Genomic DNA, 26,737 nt, shown 5'->3' with positions numbered 1-26,737 from the left:
ACATTTTAAATAATGTTGGAATAATGTGACTATGTTGGATTAATAGAATACTTTGCTCGATGAAAAGGAATGATATGCTTCTTTCTTTTAATCAGTTTAGCATAACTTACAATATACAAAAATATCTGTGCAACTGTACAGCATATAAAGAAAGCATAAAAATCTGCATAACATATACATAGCGAGTAAAAAAAAAAACATTTTTAAAACACCAAAATCATGCTAACATTTTCCCAGTTCCCTTTTATTTTTTTAGATGTCATTTAGCCCGCTGTCAATACACAAGAGTTAGACAAAATAACAAGAAGTTCCCTATTTTTACTGATGTAGCTGTGGTTCAAAGTCAAAGCTTGATGCAGGAAACAATACAGTATTTTTTTTTTTTAAATGAGATATTATTTTATTGAAAAAAAAACAACCCACAAGCCGCACCCCCCCCCACCCCTAACAGTACCCAACTCCCACACAAACAGTTTGTCTCAGCCCCCCTTTTGAAAAGACCACAACCAGCATAACAAAGCAAGTAAATATCAAATCTGTACAAAATAGCAAGCATGAAAGACACAGCCTCCTCTCAAACAAGTAGGATCAATCAGAAGGACACTTCCAAACAAACCAGCCATTCCGTAGGGATACTTCCACTACAAAGACAGAATAGGACACACACCTCACACTACACAAGAACCAACTCAGGAAATAGAGGGGAAGAGTGAAACAAGAGCCTACAACACAGCCCCAGGGGGGTCGAACTTTTACACCCAAGGACCCCTTGAACTTACGTTCAACCTTACGCTTAATGTATATCCCCTTTTCCAATCGAACTATGAACTGAACACGAGCAATCAAATCAGCCACTGCTGGAGGGGTAGGCCTAATCCGAGCCAGCGCAATCAGTTTCCAAGCCTGGTACAGAACTCGTAATATACCTATCTCCACCATAGAGGGTTCCTGACCACAGCCGATGAGGCCTAGCAGACACACTTTCGGGATCCAAGACAATGTCACACCATAAACCGTCCTGATAAGATGTAGCACGTCACTCCAATAAGCATCTAAGAGATGGCAGTCCCACAGCATGCACCAAGTGGGCTTCCAACCTACCACCGAGGACAGGCAGAGTCAGATAAAACCCCAATCTTATGTAGGAGTCTTATATACCCTGTGTAGGAGACATAACATAGACAACTTATTAGACTCTGACAATGATAGAGATGGATTAAGCGCTAACACAGTAGACCATTCCTCGTCAATTAAGTCACCAAGATCCCTCTCCCACTTACTACGGACAGTCAAAGGGAACTTCTCATGATGGAAACACAACAGCTCCCCATATAGCCATGAAATGATCCCGGCCGATGCCCGTATCATAACCACTGAGTCCAGGACCCCACTGGAGTGAATGGGCAGCAAATGGGACCTACATTGAGTTTCATACACATACCGTAACTGCAAATACCGATAAAATGTGGCAAGCCAAGCTTCTCCTGTAGGTCCCCAAAAGACCTGACCACACCCTGAGCAGCCAGTTGTTCCAGACTACAGAGTCCTTTTCTCTCCAAAAAGCCTGCATCTACAAAAGAGTAAAAAAATCAGGCAAGCCAGGGTTATGCCACAACGGTTTGACTTTAGTGCAACCTGTAATACCCAACAGCATAGGCGTGTGACCCCAAAGCTTACATAAGAGCAGGGTAGTCGGAGAGGAGTCAGTTCTAGTAAGGGCACCAATCTCCAGCATGTGCAGCGGCACATGACCCCCATGCTTAGCCATAAACAACTGACCTGTAGCTGTGTGAGTATTCGCCCAACCCCTAAGTTGATACAATTGTGAGGCAAGGTAGTACAACCAAGGGTCCGGAAGGGCTAGGCCTCCTGAAGACTTTCCTCTTTGCTGTGTTTCCAATATAATTCTGGCCGACCCCCCACCAGACCAATTTCCGAAAAAGCTCTTGAATTTGCTGAAAATTGGCCATCGCAATCCACACTGGGGAATTTTGGAAAACATACAACAATTGATAACATTTTTTCCAAGTTCGTCCGGCCTACCACCAAGATTGGAAGCTTACACCAGACTGCCACTTTCTGAGAACTCCTGTCCAGGAGAGGGGTCAGGTTGCGAGGAACAAATTCATTAAGGGAGGGGGTAATATATATTCCTAAATATTTAAAGCTAGTGACCCCTTGAAGCTTAAAGGCAGCAATCTGAGGGATATCAGGCAGAGGATCAATACAGCACTTTTACATGAATTGTGACCACAAAATATATCTTTGTGTATTGCAGGCCTTACAGTTTTAACTGATACTGGTACTCTTAAAGGACTAGTGCAGTGAAAAATAACTTATAGAGGATAAGTTATAGATTGCGGGGGTCCGACCGCTGGGACCCCCTGCGATTTATAACTTATGCCCTATCCTTTGGATGGGGGATAAGTTATCTTTCCCTACAGAACTCCGTTAACCTTGCATTCAATTTTTCAGCAGTTTAAGTGGCTTCAGTTTAGTGTTTTTTATTTTGGGCTACAATTCAGCAAATTGTTCTTTTGTCTCTGGCGTCAAGCTTTGATTTTGACCACAGCTACTTCTGCCTGCCGATGTTTTGCATCCTGAGATGTGATCAAGGAAACAGTAGACCTCGATACATCCATCAACTCACACACATACCGTAGTCACAGATGCCCTTTTCAGGTGGGCCCCAGCAACCATTCCCCTCATGTCTGACAGATCATGCCCCTAAAAACAGATTTTTTTTAGAACAGAAGTAATAAAGTTTATCAACAGTGATACAAGCTACATAACTAAGGGGGAAGAAGATGACCTTACCAGTGATGGCAAGTGTATCAGGAAGAGTTAAACTTGACTATGTTCTGTTCTAGTTATTTTGTCCAATCCCTCTAGCATTTATATACAGTTAAGGAGATTATCCTGGAATAAAAAAAACGTGCACTGTCTGTCTCCACTTTGAGTTTGCTATTACAACTTGGCTCTATTCACTTCAATGGAACTGAGCTGTCGAACCAAACCCAACCTGGAGACAGACAGGGAGAGTTTTTTGAAAGAAAAAAGGTCTGTTTTTTATTCCTGGAAAACCCCTTTAAGTACCATTTTTCAATATGTTTTTAAGCAAAGGCAACTGTATTCCTGGAGAGCTCAGCTTTAAGACCCTTGTACATTTCACAGAATTCTCTGTAGTGGCAACATTTCTGCTCTCAACCTTAATGTTATGATTTTGGTTTTGACCAACTGAGAGCGACTTTTCGATATCTACTAAGGTAGACTTCTGGGTGGCCAACAAATAACGTTTTCGCCTGTTGATTTTATATTGATTTTTATAGAGGATAAGTTATAGATTGCGGGGGTCCGACCGCTGGGACCCCCTGCGATTTATAACTTATGCCCTATCCTTTGGATAGGGGATAAGTTATCTTTCACTACAGAACTCTGTTAACCTTGCATTCAATTTTTCAGCAGTTTAAGTGGCTTCAGTTTAGTGTTTTTTTATTTTGGGCTACAATTCAGCAAATTGTTCTTTTGTCTCTGGCGTCAAGCTTTGATTTTGACCACAGCTACTTCTGTCTGCCGATGTTTTGCCTGTATTCGCATCCTAAGATGTGATCAAGGAAACAGTAGACCTCGATACATCCATCAACTCACACACATACCGTAGCCCTTTTCAGGTGGGCCCCAGCAATCATTCCCCTCATGTCTGACAGATCATGCCCCTAAAAACAGATTTTTTTTAGAACAGAAGTAATAAAGTTTATCAACAGTGATACAAGCTACATAACTTAGGGGGAAGAAGATGACCTTACCAGTGATGGCAAGTGTATCAGGAAGAGTTAAACTTGACTATGTTCTGTTCTAGTTATTTTGTCCAATCCCTCTAGCATTTATATACAATTAAGGAGATTATCCCGGAATAAAAAAAAACGCGCACTGTCTGTCTCCACTTTGAGTTTGGTATTACAACTTAGCTCTATTCACTTCAATGGAACTGAGCTGTCGAACCAAACCCAACCTGGAGACAGACAGAGAGAGTTTTTTGAAAGAAAAAAGGTCTGTTTTTTGATTCCTGGAAAACCCTTTTAAGTACCATTTTTCAATATGTTTTTAAGCAATGGCAACTGTATTCCTGGAGAGCTCAGCTTTAAGTCACTTGTACATTTCACAGAATTCTCTGTAGTGGCAACATTTCTGCTCTCAACCTTAATGTTATGATTTTGGTTTTGACCTACTGAGAGCGGCTTTTCGATATCTACCAAGGTAGACTTCTGGGTGGCCAACAAATAACGTTTTCGCCTGTTGATTTTATATTGGCGGATCCTCTCTTCTTCTGCTACAGGATCTTCAAGAGTACCTTCCCACCTCAAGCTCTCATTTACTAGACCATCCTGGACTTTTGTAGATACACAGGCAGATTCAGTTCCTTTTCTGTCTTTTAAGCCACATTTGGTCGCTGCTTGCTGCTCTGATGATGGAGGAATATTTGGTTGACTCTTAGTATTTTCTGAAAAAGTTATATATATATAAAAAAGTTATATGAAACAGAAACTTGATAAAATTGTTGTAAACTATCAGCACCCCATTCTCATCTGCTAGAGAAGTGGCATCAGTGCAAAGACTGTATATCATAAGTTTAATAAAATGGGATTAATGGTATAGCAGCTAAAGAGAATCTTTTCATCACTAACTGCATTGCCAAGCACCAAGGGCCAGACTAGAACTAAAAAGCAGCCCTGGCACACATACCCTACCAGCCCACATCCAATATCGCTCCCCCATTGTAAAAAATAAAAAAATTGCGGCAAATTTAGTTTGACTTTGCAACACTGTTAAATATGTAAACCTCTTTATAAACATAAAATAAAAGTGGTACATAAAACAACTGAGCACAAGGCCAGGGATAGACCCACACTCACTATTTCAGTCAGGGACACTCTACTTCTGTACAAGTACGAATATAACAAAAAACACCGCTATACAATGGCCATAAAGTGGTCAGAAACCAGGTCTACACAGTGACCCAGCAGAATATTATCACCCTGAAGACTATATAGGAGAATTTAGCATTGGTCACTCACAGTCACAGGTAGAAGACACCTGGCACCCCTCCTGACTTATTTTATACTTCCGTATATTACCCATGAAATAACAATTTTGGAGTAATTACTAAAAATATATGAACATATTAGTTACTGGCTGTTACCATTTTCCTACACACTCTGACAGCATTCAGTCATCATTGACCATATGACACTTTTGGACAAACCCTTTTGGGCAATATCCAGGGCTACGCAGGGACTTCTATAGCCACACATTGATTTTAATTATGGAGTGACTGCTGCTGTCTACAAGACTGTATGACACTCAATGTATGGCTGAGAACTGCAGCTGGAGCTTCCTGGTTATTATCAGTTGCATCACAAAAAGGTCTACATGTTGGCCAGGCCTTACTTATACATTTCCAAGAGGAATAACAGAGGAACATTACAACACAGATTTCTATGTAAAGTTAATATTAGGACTTTACTATAACAAAAAGGTCAGTAGAGGTGACAATACCGTTATAAATCCGGAGACTCCCAGGGGATATCTTTTGGTTTTAGACATACTCTTTCCTTTTTTTCTTCATCTGTCCCAGACTGCCATGAAAATTTCTCTGGACCATAACTCATCTGTGCAATTAGCTAATCCTTAAATGTTTTAGTAAGAAAAAAATCCCACCTGAATATAATGGCACACACTGCACTGTACCCCTGAATGTAACAGTGCCACACACTGTACCCCCTAAATGTTATAGTGTACACATTATACTGTGTGTGCTTTACCTTCTGTAACGGGGGTGTGCATACTTAAAGGGGTACTCCGCCCCTAGACATCTTATCCCCGCTGCTGGGGACCCCGGGGATCGCTGCTGCAGCACCCCGCTATCATTACTGCGCAGAGCGAGATCGCTCTGCACGTAATGACGGGCAATACAGGGGCCAGAGCATCGTTACGTCACGGCTACACCCCTCGTGACGTCACGGCCCGCCCCCGTCAATACATAGACTTGCCCGACATAGACTTGCATTAAGGGGACGGGCCGTGATGTCATGAGGGGCGGAGCCATGACGTCACGCTGCTCCGGCCCCTGTATCGTCCGTCATTACGCACAGAGCGAACTCGCTCTGTGCAGTAATGATGGCAGGGTGCTGCAGCAGCGATCCCCGGGGTCCCCAGCAGCGGGACCCCGGCGATCTGACATCTTATCCCCTATCCTTTGCATAGGGGATAAGATGTCAGGGGCGAAGTACCCCTTTAATGGCTGGGATGTGTATTCAGCTCTAGTCAGTGTTCAGAGAACAGAAAAGTGGATTGTGCATTTCACAGGATCCTGCTGTCTGAGCATTGGCTGAAGTTAACTACATGCCCCAGCCATTAAGTATGCACACTGCCCGTCATGGAAGGAACGACAAACAAAGTATAATGCTGTCCCACCCATCTGACGGTATAGCAAGATAGTCAGTTTAGATACTGAGCCCTTTCTACGGGACAGGACTGGGGGGGCGGAGTGGTTGGGTGGGCATCACATTCTATTAAGAGGTATTTGATCAGCTCCCCCTTCCAGCTATCTATACCTGCCCATATCTAAAGAGAGACCACAGGAACCCCTGACCATCACTCTACTAAACTAACAAGTGCTCTTTTGGCTGAAAGGCACACCCTAAAATCTCGCAAAAAGTTTTCCAGTGGAGGTTATTATAGCTGGAAAAAGGAGGTTGTTATAGCTTCAACCTGATAATAATCCCCATGGCTTTATAAGAGGATATGCACCAAGGTCATACGTGCGATGGTCATGTGTCCATGTACTTTTGGTCTCATGTTATCTTTATCACGTTAGAGAAAAAAATGTTGCAATAATTTTATCATGTTGTGTCAGCCATCATATTGTATCTTTATAAAGGATCACCCTGAATCTGGTAATTCCTAGCATTTTCTCTTCCATAACATCCTGTTATTTTTACTTTGCATTCCTTAGTGTCTATACTGAACATTAGCTGGAAAATTGTGTTTGTAAAATGATTCCCTATAGATCTACAATTTTTCATTCCAAATTAAGAGAAAAAAAAACATGTATTCAGGGAGCAACACGGAACAATCATAACCTTTTATGAAGTGCTAAGTGTCTTTAAAATATGCCCAAGTGAGAAATTTCCCTTGAATTACTAACATTAATAATGAAGTGCAATCCTTTAGGGTAGCATTCATAGGAAACAAAAGATTTGAGTGCCACCTGCTGGCCTCACAGAAAACTGTTTTAGAAGATTGCAATGATATAAGGAAATGTAATAGTATATAAATGAGTATTGTTAAAAAGATTTGATCATAATTTACAATGTTTTTATAGATTGGCTATGTTCACACACTGCTTTTTGAGCCCTTATTTTTACAACTCTAAATGAGACCATTTTTCAACCATACTTCACTATTTTTGCAGCAGTCTTAGCTGTATTTTTGGCAGTTTTTTGGGGCTGCAGCAAAAGCTAGAGCCCAGAAAACCTGTTTACGGCCCAAAATATGTCCCAAGGTATGGCTGTATTTTGAGCCATATATGGTTGAATAAAGAGTCCCATTACTGAGACAACAGGTTAGAGCTGCCAAAAGAGGCTCATGGGGTGCAGGTTTAAAGAAAGGGGTAGTCCGGAGGAAAACTTTTTTTTTCATCAACTGGTACCAGAAACAGGTTTGTAAATTACTTCTATTAAAAAATCTTAATCCTTCCAGTACCTATTAGCTGCTGAATACTACAGAGGAAATTCCTTTCTTTTTGGAACACAGAGTTCTCTGTTGACATCATGAGCACAGTGCTCTCTGCTGACATCTCTGTCCATTTTAAGAACTAGGGATAGAAAGACAGGCGCTCCATAGAGTAGTAACGTACAAATCCTGTGGTGAGATAAATATATAAATTTATTGCTCACCTTGGGTGGTTGTGCAACTTCTTACACAACAATGATGTAAGCATAGAGTGGTATACGGTCGTCCGCTGCCCTCCGGTAAATCTTATGGCAGTAAAGGATATGGCTTCAAAGGAACCCGGCTCCACGGCGGTGAACGACCACAACAGGTGAACGGTAAAAAGGAGTTTACTATTTATTTAACTCCTTTTAACCGTGCACCTGTTGTGGTCGTTCAGCGCCGTGGAGCCGGGTTCCTTTGAAGCCATATCCTTTACTGCCATTTTAAGAACTGTCCAGAGTAGGAGAAAATCCCCATAGAAAACATATGCTGTTCTGGATAGTTCCTAAAATGGACAGAGATGTCAGCAGAGAGCACTGTGGTCATGATGTCAGCAGAGAGCTCTGTGTTCCAAAAAGAAAACCATTTCCTCTTTAGTATTCAGCAGCTAATAAGTACTGGAAGGATTAATTTTTTTTTTTTTATAGAAATCTGTTTAACTTTTTGGCACCAGTTGATTTAAAAAAATAAATAAATAAAAGTGTTCCACCGGAGTACCCCTTTAAACAAAGCCCAGATTAAAAGGCAGATACAGTGTTCTTCAAAGTAAATGACAAATCTTTATTCTTTACCATGCAACACATTTTGATGCAGGTCGTTTTCAAGCATTTAGCCATAAGGACACAAGTCCTGCACAGTAAAAGTAGTAAAAAAGTAGTATATAAAAAGTTGTAACAAATAAAGATTGGATTCCCTCCTTGATTTAGCTATCATATATGATAACTTAGCAGGATAAGCTGTGTGTACGTGAGGAGCAGGGCTATTTATGGCCATTATATAGCTGGTATAGGTTTTTGTTTTTTTTATCAGATTTGTGCTCTGCAGGCTCCATTTAAAAATGTCAGCAGTCCTGAGCTAGTGGGTGAAGGCTAGCTGCTATGATTGCTCCCATACATTGTGCACATGGAAACACTGGTCTTAAGTAAACCCCTGAAAGTGTACAATTGTGCTGAATTTATCAAGTGCCGAATGCTAACAGGAGTAAATTGTAGAGGTGCACCGAAATGGAAATTTCAGAACCGAAACGAAACCGAAATTAAAAAAAATATCTCATTAGATTAGATTAGATTCCCCCACATTAGATTGCCAGCTCCCCCACATTAGGTCGGGAGTTCCCCCACATTAGTAGGCAGCTCCCCCACATTAGTAGGCAGCTCCCCCACAATAGTAGGCAGCTCCCCCACAACAGTAGGCAGGTTCCCAAATTAGGTCAGCATTTCCCCCACAATAGTAGGCAGGTTCCCCACAATAGTAGGCAGCTCCCCCCAACAATAGTAGGCAGTTCCCACACAATATTAGGCAGCTCCCCCCAACAATATTAGGCAGCTCCCCCACATTTTTAGGCAGCTCCCCCCCACATTAGGTCAGCAGTTCCCCCACAATAGTAGGCAGTTCCCCCACAATATTAGGCAGCTCCCTCACATTAGGTCAGCATTTCCCCCACAATAGTAGGCAGCTCCCCCCAACAATAGTAGGCAGCTCCCCCCGCATTTGTAGGCAGCTCCCCCCCACATTAGGTCAGCAGTTCCCCCACAATAGTAGGCAGTTCCCCCACAATATTAGGCAGCTCCCCCCACATTTGTAGGCAGCTCCCCCCCCACAATATTAGGCAGCTCCCCCCAACAATATTAGGCAGCTCCCCCCCCCCCCACACACAATATTAGGCAGCTCCCCCCCCCCCACACACACAATATTAGGCAGCTCCCCACCCCCCACACACACAATATTAGGCAGCTCCCCCCCCCACACAATATTAGGCAGCTCCCCCCCCCCACACACAATATTAGGCAGCTCCCCCCCCCCACACACAATATTAGGCAGCTCCCCCCCACAATATTAGGCAGCTCCCCCCCACAATATTAGGCAGCTCCCCCCCACAATATTAGGCAGCTCCCCCCCACAATATTAGGCAGCTCCCCCCCACAATATTAGGCAGCTCCCCCCCACAATATTAGGCAGCTCCCCCCACATTTGTAGGCAGCTCCCCCCCACATTAGGTCAGCAGTTCCCCCACCCCACAGACATACAGCTTCCAGCCATATACAGTGTATGGCTGGAGGCTGTATGTCTGTATTGCTGCCCCCACAGTGATCCGGTCACCGCTCCTCCGGCCCGGGGTCACATCTACTGCTATGGCCCATGGACCATAGCAGTAGGTGCCGGGACCGAAGGAGCGGTGACCGGAACACTGAAGAAGATGACGCGCCGCCGGTCACTTACCAGGCCCCGGTCAGCGCGCGTTCTCCCGAGACGATCCTGTGGTCCTCCTGCGTCTCTATGGTTGTACGCACGGGACGTCAGTGACGTCCCGTGCGTACGACCATAGAGGCGGAGAAGCGAAGGACCGAAGGAGGATCGCGGGAGGACGCCGGGGAATGATGAGTGACCGCCGGACATCCTTATGTCCCGAAAAGATTTTTCGGGACACAGGGATGTCCGGGATAGGATTAGGAATACTTCTTTTAATGTGCCCGGGCCGGCTCCTGTGTGTGGCTGCAGGCGGGGGCCCGGCCAGAGCATATAAAAACTAATACTGTGTACTAAAAACCAGGGGGCCTCCAGCTGTTGTGAAACTACCACTCCCAGCATGCCCGGACAGACTATTTAAAAATCTTAATCCTTCCAGTACTTATCAGCTGCTGTATGCTACATAGGAAGTTCTTTGCTTTTTAAAATTCTTTTCTGTCTGACCACAGTGCTCTCTGCTGACACCTCTGTCTGACTCAGGAACTGTCTCCAGAGCAGGAGAGGTTTGCTCTGGGGATTTGCTCCTGCTATGGACAGTTCCTCAGAGGCAGAAAGAAGCCCATCACTGGAGGCCCAAGACACCGATAACAGCGCAACGGGGGAACGTCGGAAGGTGAGTTAAAGTTTGTTTTGTTACTTTTTGCAGCCCGGATTATAAAAAATGTGTATCACAGATATCCTTTAAATTCAGTGCATGGGAGCCCATCTTTTCTTTGTAATAAACCATGCCCCTCTGTGCTAAGCCCAGCCCACTTGGTGAGCAGGAGGCAGAGCAGCAAAAAGTTGCAACTTTTCTGCACAAACCTGGTGTTTGCGCAAAATGTTGTGACCTTTTGCTGCTCTGCGCTGGGTGCAGACTTTAATAAATCCCTCCTAAGTGCTTCTTATGAGAGCACAGATTTTTATGTAATTGCAAGCGACAGTTTTTTTTTATAAAAAAATAAATACATTTGGTATGTTGAAACATAATGACCTTAATTGGAACTAAAGGGTCTAGGCCAACCCCTAAATAACAATCCTGTAACATTAGCCCTCCTTTACCAAAGTCTACATTTGGCACAATGTAGTCAGACCCACACTAACCCATCAGATTTGCAGACTTAAAACATTATGGGGGAGATTTATCAAAACCTGTACAGAGGAAAAGTTGCCCAGGTGACCATAGCAACCAATCAGATCGCTTCTTTCATTTTTAACAAGGCCTCTGCAAAAAGAAGCAATCGGATTGGTTGCTATGGGCAACTCAGCAACTTTTTACAAATATGTTTAACTAATTTAAACTAATGTTTAAGTAATTTACAAATATGTTTAACTTTCTGCCACCATTTGATTTAAAAGAAAAAAGGTTTTCACCGGAGTACCCCTTTAAAGAAAAATAAGTAGATAACTAATACAGATAAAGAAAGTCCTTACATAGAAAAGTAAGAAAGAGCTGCTGGGAGCTGTAAATCACTGTCTATGTCAGTGTTTCCCAACCAGGGTGCCTCCAGCTGTTGCAAAACTACAACTCCCATCATGCCCGGACAGCCAACGGCTGTCCGGGCATGCTGGGAGTTGTAGTTTTGCAACAGCTGGAGGCACCCTGGTTGGGAAACAATGGTTTATGTAGAGGACAGGAGCTTCTTCAGGGTCCTATACAGTGTCCCAAATGGAGCCACCCTTACTTGGTGTGCAAAAGGAGCAGCTAACCCTGGCACAGGTAAGGAATAGTACAGTACTTGTAGTACCTCCCTGTACTGTAGGGAGGCGCTACCAGACACCAGTCAGTGCATATGCTTCAGTAATAGAGGTGATTTACCAGTAAAATGCCCATTCTGGTTGGTCAGTTCTTCCAGTGATTGACACGTTTCGCAGATCTGGACTGTCTGTACATTGTATGTTGAGTCTGGTTTCAAGTTACGATGGTCCAGAAAAGACCATTGTATGTTGAAACTATTGTATGTTGAGGCCATTGTAAGTTGAGGGATCACTGTACTCTGGCTAGTGTGAGGGGAAGCAGGGACCTGACAGGTTCCTTTTAAGAGGTATGTCCCATTAGTTGTGTCCATTTAGTGAACATTAAAAATAATTGCAGGGAGTGTCATTATGGCTGGAGATTTGGAGCTCTACATCAGAAAACGATAGTTCCAACAATTCTGACTACTGTTTCTTTACAGAAGTGCAAACATTTCTGGGAACCATCCTATAAAAATGTGTTTTACCGTGGACTGTACAGTAAGAGTTAAAGGGGTATTCCAGGCAAAAACTTTTTTCTATACATCAACTGGCTCAGGAAAGTTAAGCGGATTTGTAAATTACTTCTATTAAAAAATCTTAATCCTTCCAATAGTTATTAGCTTCTGAAGTTGAGTTGCTGTTTTCTGTCTAACTGCTTTCTGTTGACTCACGTCCCGGGAGCTGTCCAGCTCCTATGGGGATATTCTCCCATCATGCAAGGGATATTCTCCCATCATGCACAGCTCCCGGGACGTGACATCATCATTGAGCAGTTAGACAGAAAACTTCAGAAGCTAATAACTATTGGAAGGATTAAGATTTTTTAATAGAAGTAATTTACAAATCTGTTTAACTTTCCGGAGCCAGTTGATATATATAAAAAAAGTTTTTGCCTGGAATACCCCTTTAATGTTTTTAACTCATTAAATTATCTTCGTATGGATTTCAGAGGATAGGATCATGACATGCACAAATACACATTAATTGATAAGAGAATTGGGTGTCTTAGACAATGTTTTCACTTTAGTTTCACTCATCATAGCAGCTTTCACAGCCTGTACCTAGCACAGATGGATACTAGACCACATTATTTTAGGACATAACCACTGCCAAAACACCTGTTTATTGGGAACCTATGGGCAAGGGACATATCTTTAAAATGTTGTGCATCAATAGTCCATAAAGATGCATGAAACTCCAGAGGGTATAGAAGTTCAATGAACATCATTATTGGGGAGCCCCCTGGAAGGTGTACAAGTGTTCCGACCTGAAGCTGTTCTAGATTCTTGTGTTTGCCAAACTAACAGCAGGTCCCACAGATTGTGTATACTTAGGCCCCATTCAGCAATGGAATTGGCAAGCGGAATTTCGCACTACAATTTTTCTGCATAAATGTACCATTGGTGTCAGCGGCTCTTCTGTTGACCTGTTCACACTGCAGAATTTCTATGGTGAAAAATTTAGCGGTGATAATTCCTGACCCGACGAAAGAATAAACCTATTCATTCTTTGGAGGAATTCTGCATGGACTGCATTGTGAACAATGGCAGCGGCGCTGGTCTACATGGTCATAGCTGATTAAATGATTGACCGCCTGTAAACAGGCCTAAGTCTACTGTCTGTTTACTTCTTTGTATCTTGTTGTTTTATCAAGTGTTTTATTCTTTTATCAAGTGCACTACATCCATTCCATAATGCGCAGCGGAATCCCACTGACAGACACTGCTGTTTTGGAAATGCCAAGCAAAATTGCAAAATGGAATTTACTTAATAATAATTTATTTATATAGCGCCTACAGATTCCGCAGCGCTTACAATTATGGGGTACAAACAAAGACAAGTATCAGACATAAAATTACACAATAACTATTCAAACAAGAGGTGTGGGGATATATTGAGGATATGTTGGGGATATGTTGAGGATATGTAGGGATATGTTGGGGATATGTTGGGGATATATCGAGGATATGTTGGGGATATGTTGGGGATATGTTGGGGATATGTTGAGGATATGTTGGGGATATGTTGGGGATATGTTGGGGATATGTTGGGGATATGTTGGGGATATGTTGGGGATATGTTGGGGATATGTTGGGGATATGTTGGGGATATGTCGGGGATATGTCGGGGATATGTCGGGGATATGTCGGGGATATGTCGGGGATATGTCGGGGATATGTTGGGGATATGTTGAGGATATGTTGGGGATATATCGAGGATATGTTGGGGATATATCGAGGATATGTTGGGGATATATCGAGGATATGTTGGGGATATGTTGGGGATATGTTGAGGATATGTTGAGGATATGTTGGGGATATGTTGGGGATATGTTGGGGATATGTTGGGGATATGTTGGGGATATGTTGGGGATATGTTGGGGATATGTTGAGGATATGTTGGGGATATGTTGGGGATATGTTGAGGATATGTTGGGGATATGTTGGGGATATGTTGAGGATATGTTGAGGCCATTTAGAGACTGTTATAGGCCTGTCTGAAGAGATGTGTTTTTAGGCCACGTTTGAAACTATGGATGTTGTTGTTGAGTCTGAGGGATTGAGGGATAGCATTCCAGAGAACGGGTGCAGCACGAGTGAAGTCTTGGAGACGGGAGTGAGAAGTTCGGATTATAGAAGATGTTAGTGTGAGGTCATTAGCAGATCGGAGAGAACGTGTAGGATGGTAGACAGAGATGAGAGAGGAGATGTAGGGAGGTGCAGCATTGTGGAGAACTTTGTGTGTGACACTGAGGATTTTGTACTGTATTCTGGACTGAATTGGTAACCAGTGTAGTGACTGGCACAGGGAGGAGGCGTCGGTGTAGCGGCTGGAGAGGAAGATGAGTCTGGCTGCGGCATTAAGGATGGACTGGAGAGGAGAGAGTTTGGAGAAAGGAAGGCCTATTAGTAAAGAGTTACAGTAGTCGAGGCGGGAGTGAATCAAAGCAATAATGAGAGTTTTGGCAGATTCAGTAGTGAGAAACGGGCGGATTTACTTGGATATTCCATGGTATGAAAGTAGCTATCCAGCAGTGTCTGCAGCTCTTAGTTCTGCAACAGCTGGAGGCACTCTGGTTGGGAGACTGATTCAGACAATCTTTAGATAGGTGTGGCAATATTTTGTCAGAAAGCAACAAAGGTTTTCTAATCCTGTACAATCTGTTACATTTTTATGACATCATAAGACAGGATAGTGTGTAGCAACCCTGGTGATGAGATAATGGAGCTTTTGTTACAAGACAAGAAGAATAAAGCAATGGGCCATTCTTGATTCTGTTTTAGTCGATTGCATCATACATAAACCTCCTATGAGCCGGACAGTTACAGATTGTTTGTTTACTGTATTTAAGGAAAGATTTGCCAAATTATGAGCTGTACCTCTAGTACGTGACCATTGTTTATAGCAATTGTAAAGTAGTTAAAGATCTTGTACTGGAGACTGTGGGTTACCTAAGGTTGATCTATTTATTAATGCTGGCTAAGCCTGTCTCAACAAGCCATTCTGATGCACATTGGCAGAGTAAACATCAGACTGCTCTCAGGGATACTTTTTGATCCATGAGATTTGTGATCAAGTTGCACCGTCTCTGCTTTATGACCCCTTGCTTGACTGTCAGGTAATATGATGTTTACTAAACATCTACATTTGCAAAAGGAACCTGTCAGTTTAGATGGTGCTCCCGCTGAGAGTAGCATAACATAGACTTGCTGTTACCAGAGGTCTGTTGCATATTTGGATATAGAGTTGTTTAGGGACACTTACATGCTGACATACGGAACACATGTCTAGCACTTTATGAAGTGCTGTTAGTCCCGCCCACCTGACTGCTGGCCCCACCCACCCGATAATGACTGACAGATTCTACCCTAAATGATCAGTGGGTGGACAGGCCCAGTGGCCAGGTGGGTGAAACTAAAGGTCTTGAATGGCATGAATATCTAGCAGAGGATAGATAATGGTGCATTTAGGCATAACAGGACTGCAGGACAGGAAGTAAAGCTCGCCATACACTTTAGTCAAAAGATGACCCAACCCACCAACCCAACCCTCTTGTGTCATTTCATAGCCCCCCTTGCCATTTCGGAAGTTTATGAGAATGTGTGGGATTTTGCAGGATCCGCTGTATTTTCTGTGACTACCCTCTCCTGCCCTCTCAAGACTAAAAACCACCCACTCCTACAAATTTAATTTCGGGTCCCATAGGACCCACGGGATTCAAATCCCATTGCAGTCCTCTACATCGGACCCTCTAAAGTGTATAGGAGGGGATTTATCCAGACCCCCACCCCAACAGATTTTGTAGGATCAGGCACAATGGATTTAAATTGTCAACAGAGCTATCTGGCAGCAGCCTACTCCTTCTCTCTCCTTTGAGAACAAATGACTGATGAGCCGTGCTGGACATATCTGTGGGCCAAATTTTTTTTGGCTAACAGCTATTAAAGGAATAATTTGGCACCTTTATCAGCAGGCTATAGAGAAGTCTGTAGATACAGTGGGCAGGACACCTTTAATGATAAGAATTCACATTCATTGATAAAGCTCCAGCATGTCTCGGCACAATGAGATCACTGAAAAGGGAAGGTTCACCCACTGTGATTCATTATCAGGGAGACCTGAACATGGTATGTATTCTGAATGGGTAGAGGGCAGAAAGCTGGTTCCGAACACCTTTGGAATTGGCTTCTCTCTCTATTTTTTGCAAGTTGCACAGGACTTTACCAACACTGCCCTGTATGTATGTAAGTTGTGCGAGAATTAGGTGTGAGAATTAGAATTCTGTAAGGACTAGATGTGACTTAGATGTGATGTGCTGTTGTGCGACCTATGTGGCAGCCTGTATTGTGAGCTGTATTTTACAGTTAAAAAGGTTTATATAATTCACACAAAAATCTCTGAAATGTTAAAAAAGGGTCCAATACCTTATACAGCTGTATCAATTCTGACTGTAAAACTAATGTACATGTGCACAAATTGCTGTTTTAATATTGTGTTTCAAAGAACTCAAGGGAAAAAAAAAACAGTTTCTTTTTATGACATACAAAGGTCAGTATGGCCCAAATTACCATGTGTATGCCTGAATGTAAGGCCTTGTGTGCAACTGAAACTAAACTCACATATGTAATGGCATATTACCATACAAAATTATAAAAACGTAAATACTCCTGTTGTTACCCTAGGGGCAGATGCTATTAACCTCTTGTGTTTGTGATGCCAGGGCGTGGTTTAGCCTTAACCACCCGAAGGTATACCATCCCGTACTGGGCCACCATACTCCTATTAAAAAATACTCCAGTTCCTATTTTTCCATAAACCACAATTTTTCATGTTTGTAATTTAATTTTTTCCTCCTGACATTTTAAAATCCATAACTCTTTTAATTTTCCATATAAAGGGTATGTTTTCTTTTACTACTTTAAAAAAAATTCGAACTGTTTGTAAGTAATAAGTATGCTTAAAATTGTTCTCTTCTGACCCCATAACATGTTTACACGTTTATGGAGCTGTATCTTTTGCACCATGATCTGTAGTTTTTATCGGTACTAGTTATGTTTTGATAGGACTTTTTTTTTTTATTGATTTAGGAATCTCTGCAATGGAAATTCATTTACCAAAACAATGATCTTATTTATTCTTTCGGTGGAATCCACATAGAATACATTGTCGTCTATGGGGATGGCAATGTCTGTGTGGGCCTAGCACGGCGCTGGCCATCTACGGAATCTCCTTCCAGAATATTTCCGGCCAGAGATTCCATAATGTGAACATAGTTTAAGGTTGTGTTTACAAGTTTAGGTTTTAAATTGCAGTTATTGGATAGAAAGCCAGAAACAGACCATGAATGGAGGACATTTACAAAAGAAAGACTTCCCCTGCTTTCAAATTCTCCTCTACTTCTGACTTTTTATTGAAAAATTGCAGTCAAAAACCTGAACGTGTGAACACACACTTTAATTGCACCTTTCTCATTAAAGGGGTACTCCGGCGCTAAGACATCACGCCCCCTCCATAGGCTTACATTGAGGGGCGGAGCGTGACGCCACACGGGGGCGGAGCCGTGATGTCACTATTCTCCTTCCCTGTGATTGCCAGTAATCAGACCTGGAGCGAGCACGCTCCGGGGGCTGATTCTAACGGGGTGTGGCGTGGAATATCACGGGGGTACCAAGCAGCGGGACCCTCGTGATCCTTTGGATAGGGGATAAGATGTCTTAGTGCCGGAGTAGCCCTTTAAAGTCATTACAATACTAGGTGGAGTACATAACAACACCACAAAAATGCTTGTCAAGGGATTCTGTATGTTCCATTTGTAAAATTTCTAAATGGGTCACAATCCCTTTGAATAGTAAGCTTTTTACATACAGTATACATAGGTTCAGGAGAGTAATTTAAAGGGGTAATCCGGTGCCAAAGGATAAGGGATAACATGCCTGATCGCGGGGGTCCCGCCATTGGGGACCCCCATGATCTTGCACGCAGCACCCCAGTTAAAATCAGTCCCTGGAGTGTGTTCGCTGTCACACCCCCTCCCATAGGCTTGCATTGAAGGGCGAAGCGTGACGTCACACGGGGGCGGAGGCGTGATGTCACACGCCGCCGACCCTGTGGTCGTCGGTAATTAGACCCGGAGCGAACACACTCCGGGGACTGATTTTAACTGGGGTGCTGCGTGCAAGATCCTTTGGATATGGTATGAGATGTCTAAGCGCCGGAGTACCCCTTTAATAAAAAACTATCCAATCTCTAAGGGCCATTCTTTTACATTAACAGAAACAGAACAATGAACTTGTAATGTAAGAGAACTTCTCCGATTTCTAAAACAAACAAACAAAGCTATCTTACTGTTTCAAGCTGGATTTATGCCTCATATAAAAATGAGATAATATTTGTGTATATAGCTATGTCTATTCCTATCAAAGGGTTTATATCACACAGACTAATCTGCTCAAAAAGAAAAGTTCATTATGTAACAGGAACTGACTTATCCATTCATGAAGTCAGCAGTGTATTACTTTGGAAGATCTTTGCGCTACTTCAGATTCACATAAGTATTATATTTCAAACAAAATATTTTTCAATTATTTTTTTTATTAGAAGACCAGCTATATATTTATATTCCAAATACAACCTCTCATGTCCTACCGCAGACCCCCTGGCCTCCGTAATAAATTGGTCAGAGCTGATATCACTCTAGGTTCCGGTAGTCAACAATCTTTTCTTACAGTACAAAACAAGGGTTCTTATCCTTGTAGGAATTGCGTGAACTGCGCATATATGATTAAGGGCCCCAATTTTGTACAACCAGGCACTGGCCGGGTGTACAAGATTAAATCATATTTGACGTGCATCATGGACCATGTCATTTACGTGCTGAGTTGTCCTTGCAACCTCATCTATGTTGGCGAGACCACCCTCATGTTTAAACATCGAATTAACCAACACTCCAAGTCTCCAAGCATTTTTTGGAGGCTGGTCATGGTGAAAAATATTTGAGGAATATGGATTAGAGAAATATGGTGGAGATCGCGTACACATAAAAAAATACCAGTCCAAAATTGTGAATTTTTGGTCACTTCATATACCATAAAAATATTAATAAAAAGCGATCAAAAAGTGCCATTAAAACAAAAATGGTACTGATATAAACTACAGAAAATGGCACAAAAAATGAGCCCTCATATAGCCCCATACCCAGAAAAATAAAAGTTATAGGGATCAGAAGATGACAATTTTAAACATACTAATTTGGTGCATGTAGTTATGATTTTTGGTAGTAAAATAAATAAAACCTACGGTACATAAATTGGGTATCCCTGTAACCATATGGACCTACAGAATAAAGATAATGTGTCATTTTTACCAAAAAGTGAACTGCGTGGAAACAGAAGCCCTAAAATTAGCAAAATGGCTTTTTTTTCCCATTTAATTTTTTTTTGTTTCGCCACAGATTATGTTAGAAAATAAGTAAAGTACAGTTGGTGACGCAAAAAACAGCCCTTATATCAGTGGTTCTCAACCTTTTTGGTGACTGTGCCCCGAAAGGCTGAAAGTATGTCCGCGGGTACCCCCTCGCGCAAAACTTGCGCACGAGGGGTACCCGCGGACAAACGGCGTGTTCTTACCTTTATACTAATGCATCCCCCTCCATCTTAATCCCCATGTGCTATTATTCCTCTTCCATCTCTATCCCATTTTGCCAATATTCTCCCCTCCCTCTGATCCCCTTTTGCCATTATTCCCCCTCCATCTTAATCCCCCTGTGCCATTATGCCTCCCTCCCTCTGATCCCCTTTTGCCATATCGGATAATAATGGCACAAGCGGATTAATATGGAGGCGGGGAAAATGGCAAAAGGGGATCAGAGGGAGGGGGGAATAATAGCACAAGGGGATTAAGAGGGAGGGATAATCAACCCCCCCCCCCCCTCCATATTAATCCCCTTGTGTCATTATTTCCCACTCCCTCTGATCCCCTTTTGCCATTTCCCCCCCCCCCTCCATATTAATCCCCTTGTGCCATTATTATCCGATATGGCAAAAGGGGATCATGGGAAGGGGGAATGGCGCAAGGGGATTAAGATGGAAGGGGGGAAATGGCGCAAGAGATTAAGATGGAAGGGTAGAGGGGTGGATGGGGAGTAATAAAGCACAAGGCATTAACCCCTTGGGGACGGAGCCCATTATGACCCTAAGGACAGGAGCATTTTTTGCAAATCTGACCACTGTCACTTTAAGCATTAATAACTCTGGGATACTTTTATTTATAAATTTGATTCCGAGAATGTTTTTTCGTGACATATTCTACTTTATGGTAGTGGTAAATTTTTGTCGATACTTAATATTAAAATTCCAAAATTTGATGAAAAATTTGAAAATTTTGCATTTTTTAACTTTGAAGCTCTCTGCTTGTAAGGAAAATAGACATTCCAAATAAATAATATATTAATTCACACATACAATATGTCTACTATATTTGCATTATAAAGTTGACATGTTTTTACTTTTGGAAGACATCAGAGGGCTTCAAAGTTCAGCAGCAATTTTCCAATTTTTCACAACATTTTCAAAATCGGAATTTTTCAGGGACCAGTTCAGTTTTGAAGTGGATTTGAAATGAGAAATACCCCACAAATGACCCAATTATAAAAACTGCACCCCTCAAAGTATCCAAAATGACATTCAGTAAGTTTGTTAACCCTTTAGGTGTTTCACAGGAATAGCAGCAAAGTGAAGGAGAAAATTCTAAATCTTCATTTTTTACACTCGCATGTTCTTGTAGACCCAGTTCTTGAATTTTTACAAGTGGTAATACAGGGATGTGGAATTCCTATCGCACGACGCCCGGGACTAGCAGTTTTGGGCGCTGGGCAGGTGAATTTGTCCGGCCCTTAGCCCGGCTTCGGGCAAGCAGGTCTGGACCTGACAAGTGCGGCGGCGATCTGCAGTCTGTATGGAGCGGGCTCCCGACTCCTGCCCGCTCCATACTCTGCAGCCTGTGTCCTCCGAAGCAGAGCAGGGGAGATGAGAAGCTGTGTATTTGTCTACCCTGCCCTGCTCTGCAGACGTGCGGGGGGAGATGAGGGGGCGTGGCTTATTTCTCCACGGGCAGACCTGCGTCCTCTGCCTTCACTCCCCTCAGCTGTAGCTGAGGGGAGGAGGCACATCTGCACGGGGAGATGCTTGCGGTGCTCACAGGGGAGTATGGAGCGGGCTCGGGATTCCTGCCCACTCCATACTCTGCAGCCCCCGGCTGTTCTCAGTAGCCGGGGGCCACTGCTAATAGCCAGCATGCGGCGATTGACGTGGCTGGCTATTAACCCTTTAGATCGCCGCTGTCAAAGCGGCGTCTAAAGGGACATGTGAATGCTCCCTGGTGGGCTAGTGGGGTGGATCGCCCCCCCCCCCCGCAGCGCGATCGCGGGGGGAGATCCAGTATAGAGGTAGCCGGAGGGCTTACCTCTGTTCCCTGCTGTCCCGCTCTATCATTGATAGAGCCTGGCTGGACCAGGCTCTATCAATGGATCACAGAGCACACAGATTAATAGAGTTCAATAGAACTCTATTAATCTGTCTGAGGAATCTAATGATTCCTCCTATAAGTGTAATAAAGTGTAAAAAAATAAAATAAAAAAGTTTTAATAAAAGTTTGAAAGACACACATTAACCCAGTGGTCTTCAAACTGTGCCCCTCCAGATGTTACAAAACTACAAATCCCAGCATGCCAGGACAGCCGTTGGCCACAGTTTGAAGACCGCTGCATTAACCCCTTCCATGTTAAAAGTTCAAATCACCCCCTTTTCCTATATAAAAACATGCAAACATAATAAAAATAAACATATTTGGTATCGCTTCGTTCATAATTGAACGACCTATTATCTTTTCCTATTTCAATATCACTTCCCTTGATATATATATATATATATATTTTTTTTTTTTTGGTTCGGAGAATATGTTATTGCAAAATTAAAAGGTATCATTATAGTAGGTAGTTATGGCTATTATAGGGCGAGGAGGAAAAGTGTTAAAGCGAAAATTGGCCCGGACAAGTGGATCGTCATGAGGGACAAGTAGATTTTGCTCCATTTTAGTCCCGTGGACAAGTAGTTTTTTATAGAATTTCCACACCCCTGTAATAGGAGAAAAAGCCCCCCAAAATTTGTAACCCAATTTCTCTCGAGTAAGGAAATACCTCATATGTGGATGTCAAGTGTTCGGCGGGCGCAGTAGAGGGCTCAGAAGGGAAGGAGCAACAATGGGATTTTGGAGAGTGAATTTTGCTGAAATGGTTTTTGGGGGGCATGTCACATTTAGGAAGCCCCTATGGTGCCAGAACAGCAGAAAACCCCACATGGCATACCATTTTGGAAACTACACCCCTCAGGGCATGTAACAAGGGGTCCAGTGAGCCTTAACACCACGCAGGTGTTTGACGACGTTTTGTTAAAATCGGATGTGTAAATGAAGAAAAAAATGTTTTCACTAAAATGCAGTTTTTTCGCCAAATTGACCATTTTTACAAAGGGTTATGGGAGAGAATGCCCTCCAAAATTTGTAACCCCATCTCTTCTGAGTATGGAAATACCCCATGTTAGGACATAAAATGCTCTGCGGGCGAACTACAATGCTCAGAAGAGAAGGAGCGCCATTGAGCTTTTGGAAAGAGAATTCGTTTGGAATGGTAGTCAGGGGCCATGTGCGTTTACAAAGCGCTTTTTTCCTATTTTCCCTTGTGAAAATGAAAAATTTTGGGTAACACCAGCATTTTAGTGAAAACATTTTTTTTTTCATTTTTCCATCCAAATTTAATGAAAATTCGTGAAACACCTGTGGGGTGTTCAGGCTCTCTATACCCCTTGTTACATTCCATGGGGGGTGTAGTTTCCAAAATGGGGTCACATGTGGTATTTATGTTTTTGCGTTTATGTCAGAACCACTGTAAAATCAGCCACCCCTGTGCAAATCACCAATTTAGGCCTCAAATGTACATGGTGCGCTCTCACTCCTGAGCCTTGTTGTGTGCCCGCAGAACATTTTACGCCCACATATGGGGTATTTCTGTACTCAGGAGAAATTGTGTTACAAATTTTGGGGGGCTTTTTCTTCCTTTTACTGCTTGTGAAAGTAAAAAGTATGGGGCAACACCAGCATGTTAGTGTAAATTTTTTTTTTTTTTACACTAACAGGCTGGTGTAGCCCCCAACTTTTCCTTTTCATAAGGGACAAAAGGAGAAAAAGCCCCCCAAAATTTGTAGTGCAATTTCTCCCGATTACGGAAATACCCCATATGTGGCCCTAAACTGTTCCCTTGAAATACGACAGGGCTCCAAAATGAGAGAGCCCTGCGCATTTGAGGCCTAAATTGGGGAATTGCATAGGGGTGGACATAGGGGTATCCTACGCCAGTGATTCCCAAACAGGGTGCCTCCAGCTGTTGCTTAACTCCTAGCAAGCCTGGACAGTCAGTGGCTGTCCAGAAATGCTGTGAGTTGTTGTTTTGCAACAGCTGGAGGCTCCGTTTTGGAAACACTGCCGTACAATGTTTTTCATTTTTATTGGGGGGGACAGTGTAAGGGGGTGTATATGTAGTGTTTTACTCTTTATTGTGTGTTATTGTAGTGTAGTGTAGTGTAGTGTTTTTAGGGTACATTCGCACTGGCGTGTTAGGGTGAGTTTCCCGCTAGGAGTTTGAGCTGCGGCGAAAAATTTGCCGCAGACCAAACTTGAAGCAGGAAACTTACTGTAAACCTGCCTGTGTGAATGTACCCTGAACGTTCACATGGGGGGCAAACCTCCAGCTGTTTCAAAACCACAACTCCCAGCATGTACTGACAGACCGTGCATGCTGGGAGTTGTACTTTTGCAACAGCTGGAGGCACACTGGTTGGAAAACCTTCAGTTAGGTTCTGTTACCTAACTCAGTATTTTCCAACCAGTGTGCCTCCAGCTGTTGCAAAACTACAACTCCCAGCATGTACTGACATACCGTGCATGCTGGGAGTTGTACTTTTGCAACAGCTGGAGGCACACTGGTTGGAAAACCTTCAGTTAGGTTCTGTTACCTAACTCAGTATTTTCCAACCAGTGTGCCTCCAGCTGTTGCAAAACTACAACTCCCAGCATGTACTGACATACCGTGCATGCTGGGAGTTGTACTTTTGCAACAGCTGGAGGCACACTGGTTGGAAAACCTTCATTTAGGTTCTGTTACCTAACTCAGTATTTTCCAACCAGTGTGCCTCCAGCTGTTGCAAAACTACAACTCCCAGCATGTACTAATCGCCGAAGGGCATGCTGGGAGATGTAGTTATGCAACAGCTGGAGGTTACGCAACTACAACTCCCAGCATGCTGAGACAGCTGTTTGGGCATGTTGGGATTTGCAGTTTTGCAACATCTGGAGGTTTACAGATTATAGACCACTGCACAGTGATCTCCAAACTGTGACCCTCCAGATGTTGCAAAACTACAAATCCCAGTATGCCCAGACAGCAAAGAGCTCCCTCTACTGAAGATTCATGACTGGCTGGGTCAATAGGAAAAAGTAAGGCTGGGGTCGTGCACACAGCAATGTTCAAGGGAAACCCAGAAGTGGATTAAAAAGAGATTGAAAGCTGGATCCACTTCTGGCTTTCAGTCCCTTAAGGACTCAGCCCATTTTCACCTTAAAGGGGTTCTCCGATGCTTAAACATCTTATCCCCGGCGTGTGACGTCACGCTCCGCCCCTCAATGCAAGCCTACGGGAGGGGGCGTGATAGCTATCCTTTGGATAGGGGATAAGATGTTTAAGCAGCGGAGAACCCCTTTAAGGTGAAAATGGGCTGAGTCCTTAAGGGACTGAAAGCCAGAAGTGGATTTAGCTTTCAATCTCTTTTGAATCCACTTCTGGGTTTCCCTTGAACATTGCTGTGTGCACGACCCCAGCCTTACTTTTTCCCATTGACCCAGCCAGTCATGAATCTTCAGTAGAGGGAGGCAGATTGGGAAGAAAAGCGTACCTATTATGGATGTAACAATAGGATAAAAGAGGCGAAAGTCTAACCCAGTGTTTTCCAATCAGTGTGCCTCCAGCTGTTGCAAAACTACAAACCTCAGCATGCCCGGACAGCCGAAGGCTGTCCGGGCATGCTGGGTGTTGTCGTTTTGCAACAGCTGGAGGCACACTGGTTGGGAAATGCTGATCTAACCTATCAGATCTTTACTGGGACCTTTTTGCCCATATGCATTAGATTTTGATCAATTCCATCAAATTTGATTAGATCTGCTCAACAGTAATGAAAGAAGTGTCAACTAAAAAAAGTTCCCCAAAATACATATATGTAAAAATAAAGAGCAATCCTAAACCTAAATACAGTACAACCTCCAAGATATGAACCTAATATCAGAGAAGTGGAATGAGCAGAGACTGAGATCCCTCACCCGCTTCATCTGCAGTGGATGGAGTGCTGGAGACGTGACCTCTCTTCTTGCTAGGTGTACGGGAGATCTTCTCCTTCTTCTTGGCTAGTTTGCCTTCTTCTTGGCTAGAAGCCGCTCTCAGTTTGGACGTGTCCTTCTCTTGTTTGCTCCGCGGTTTTGCTCTGCTGCGCTGACTGTTCCGCGATCCCTCCATAGCGCCGCGTGCGCTCAGTGAATAGAACTCTATGGCTGGAGGTGGTCATCCATGCTGCTCCCGACCGCACCGCAGTAAATGAAACACGTGGAGTAGCTGGACGCGTCTCCTAGGTAACCGGGCGGGGCGCTGCGGTGTCTACAGTTCCCACAGTGACAATCAGAACCGGGGGGAGGCGCGGTGTGCCAGGGTGGGTACTGCCGACATTCCACAGACACTCTCACCACATAAAATATGTCAGACTGAACCAAAGGCATCCAAAAGAAGGTTATTCACACACTAAGATCTATTGCTTTATATTATCAGTGCTGGTCCACAAGAATTAGATTGGTCTTTCTTCTTTCAGGTGAAAGAAAACTTCTTGGGCATCATGTGATTATTATGTTTTACATGATAATAAGGCTATGTTCACACTAGGAGAAAATTCTGAGCGCAATACTGCTTAGAAATAAATAACTTTTGGAAAGTCCTATTGCTGCCAATGGGATTTCACAGCACAAATATTTCTCAGTATGAACTTAGCCTAAGGGTCTATTCACACGGGTGGAATTTCCGCACCAATTCCGCTTCCTTGAGTGGTTTCTGGCTTGTGCGGATTTTGTGTGGAGTTGGTGCGGAATTTGTGCGGAAATTCCACATGCGGAAATTCAGAAGTGTGGAATCCCA

General features: G+C 43.2%; 1 protein-coding gene across 1 annotated transcript; it reads right to left on the bottom strand.

The window, feature by feature from the left end:
- Positions 1-54: 54 nt before the first annotated feature.
- On the bottom strand, positions 55-26,426 carry LIAT1 (ligand of ATE1). Its single transcript, XM_056556900.1, has 2 exons — positions 25,879-26,426; positions 55-4,501 (listed from the first exon to the last, which is right to left on the bottom strand). Exons 1-2 carry the CDS (start codon positions 26,069-26,071, stop codon positions 4,080-4,082), a joined length of 615 nt encoding a protein of 204 aa, XP_056412875.1. The 5' UTR covers positions 26,072-26,426; the 3' UTR covers positions 55-4,079.
- Between the last annotated feature and the right edge of the window lie 311 nt (positions 26,427-26,737).

This window comes from Hyla sarda, chromosome 2, assembly GCF_029499605.1.
Source record: "Hyla sarda isolate aHylSar1 chromosome 2, aHylSar1.hap1, whole genome shotgun sequence".
Lineage (NCBI taxonomy): Eukaryota > Metazoa > Chordata > Amphibia > Anura > Hylidae > Hyla > Hyla sarda.
The sequence above is the reverse complement of the archived record's forward strand: the minus strand, read 5'-3'. Positions and strand labels throughout refer to the sequence as shown.

Bases quoted from the DNA above. Each gene is read 5' to 3' on its own strand.
- LIAT1 (XM_056556900.1), bottom strand. From the start codon at position 26,071: ATGGAGGGATCGCGGAACAGTCAGCGCAGCAGAGCAAAACCGCGGAGC. The intron at 4,502-25,878 runs GTGAGGGATCTC...TAACTTTTTCAG, and splicing joins ATCCACTGCAGATGAAGCGG to AAAATACTAAGAGTCAACCA.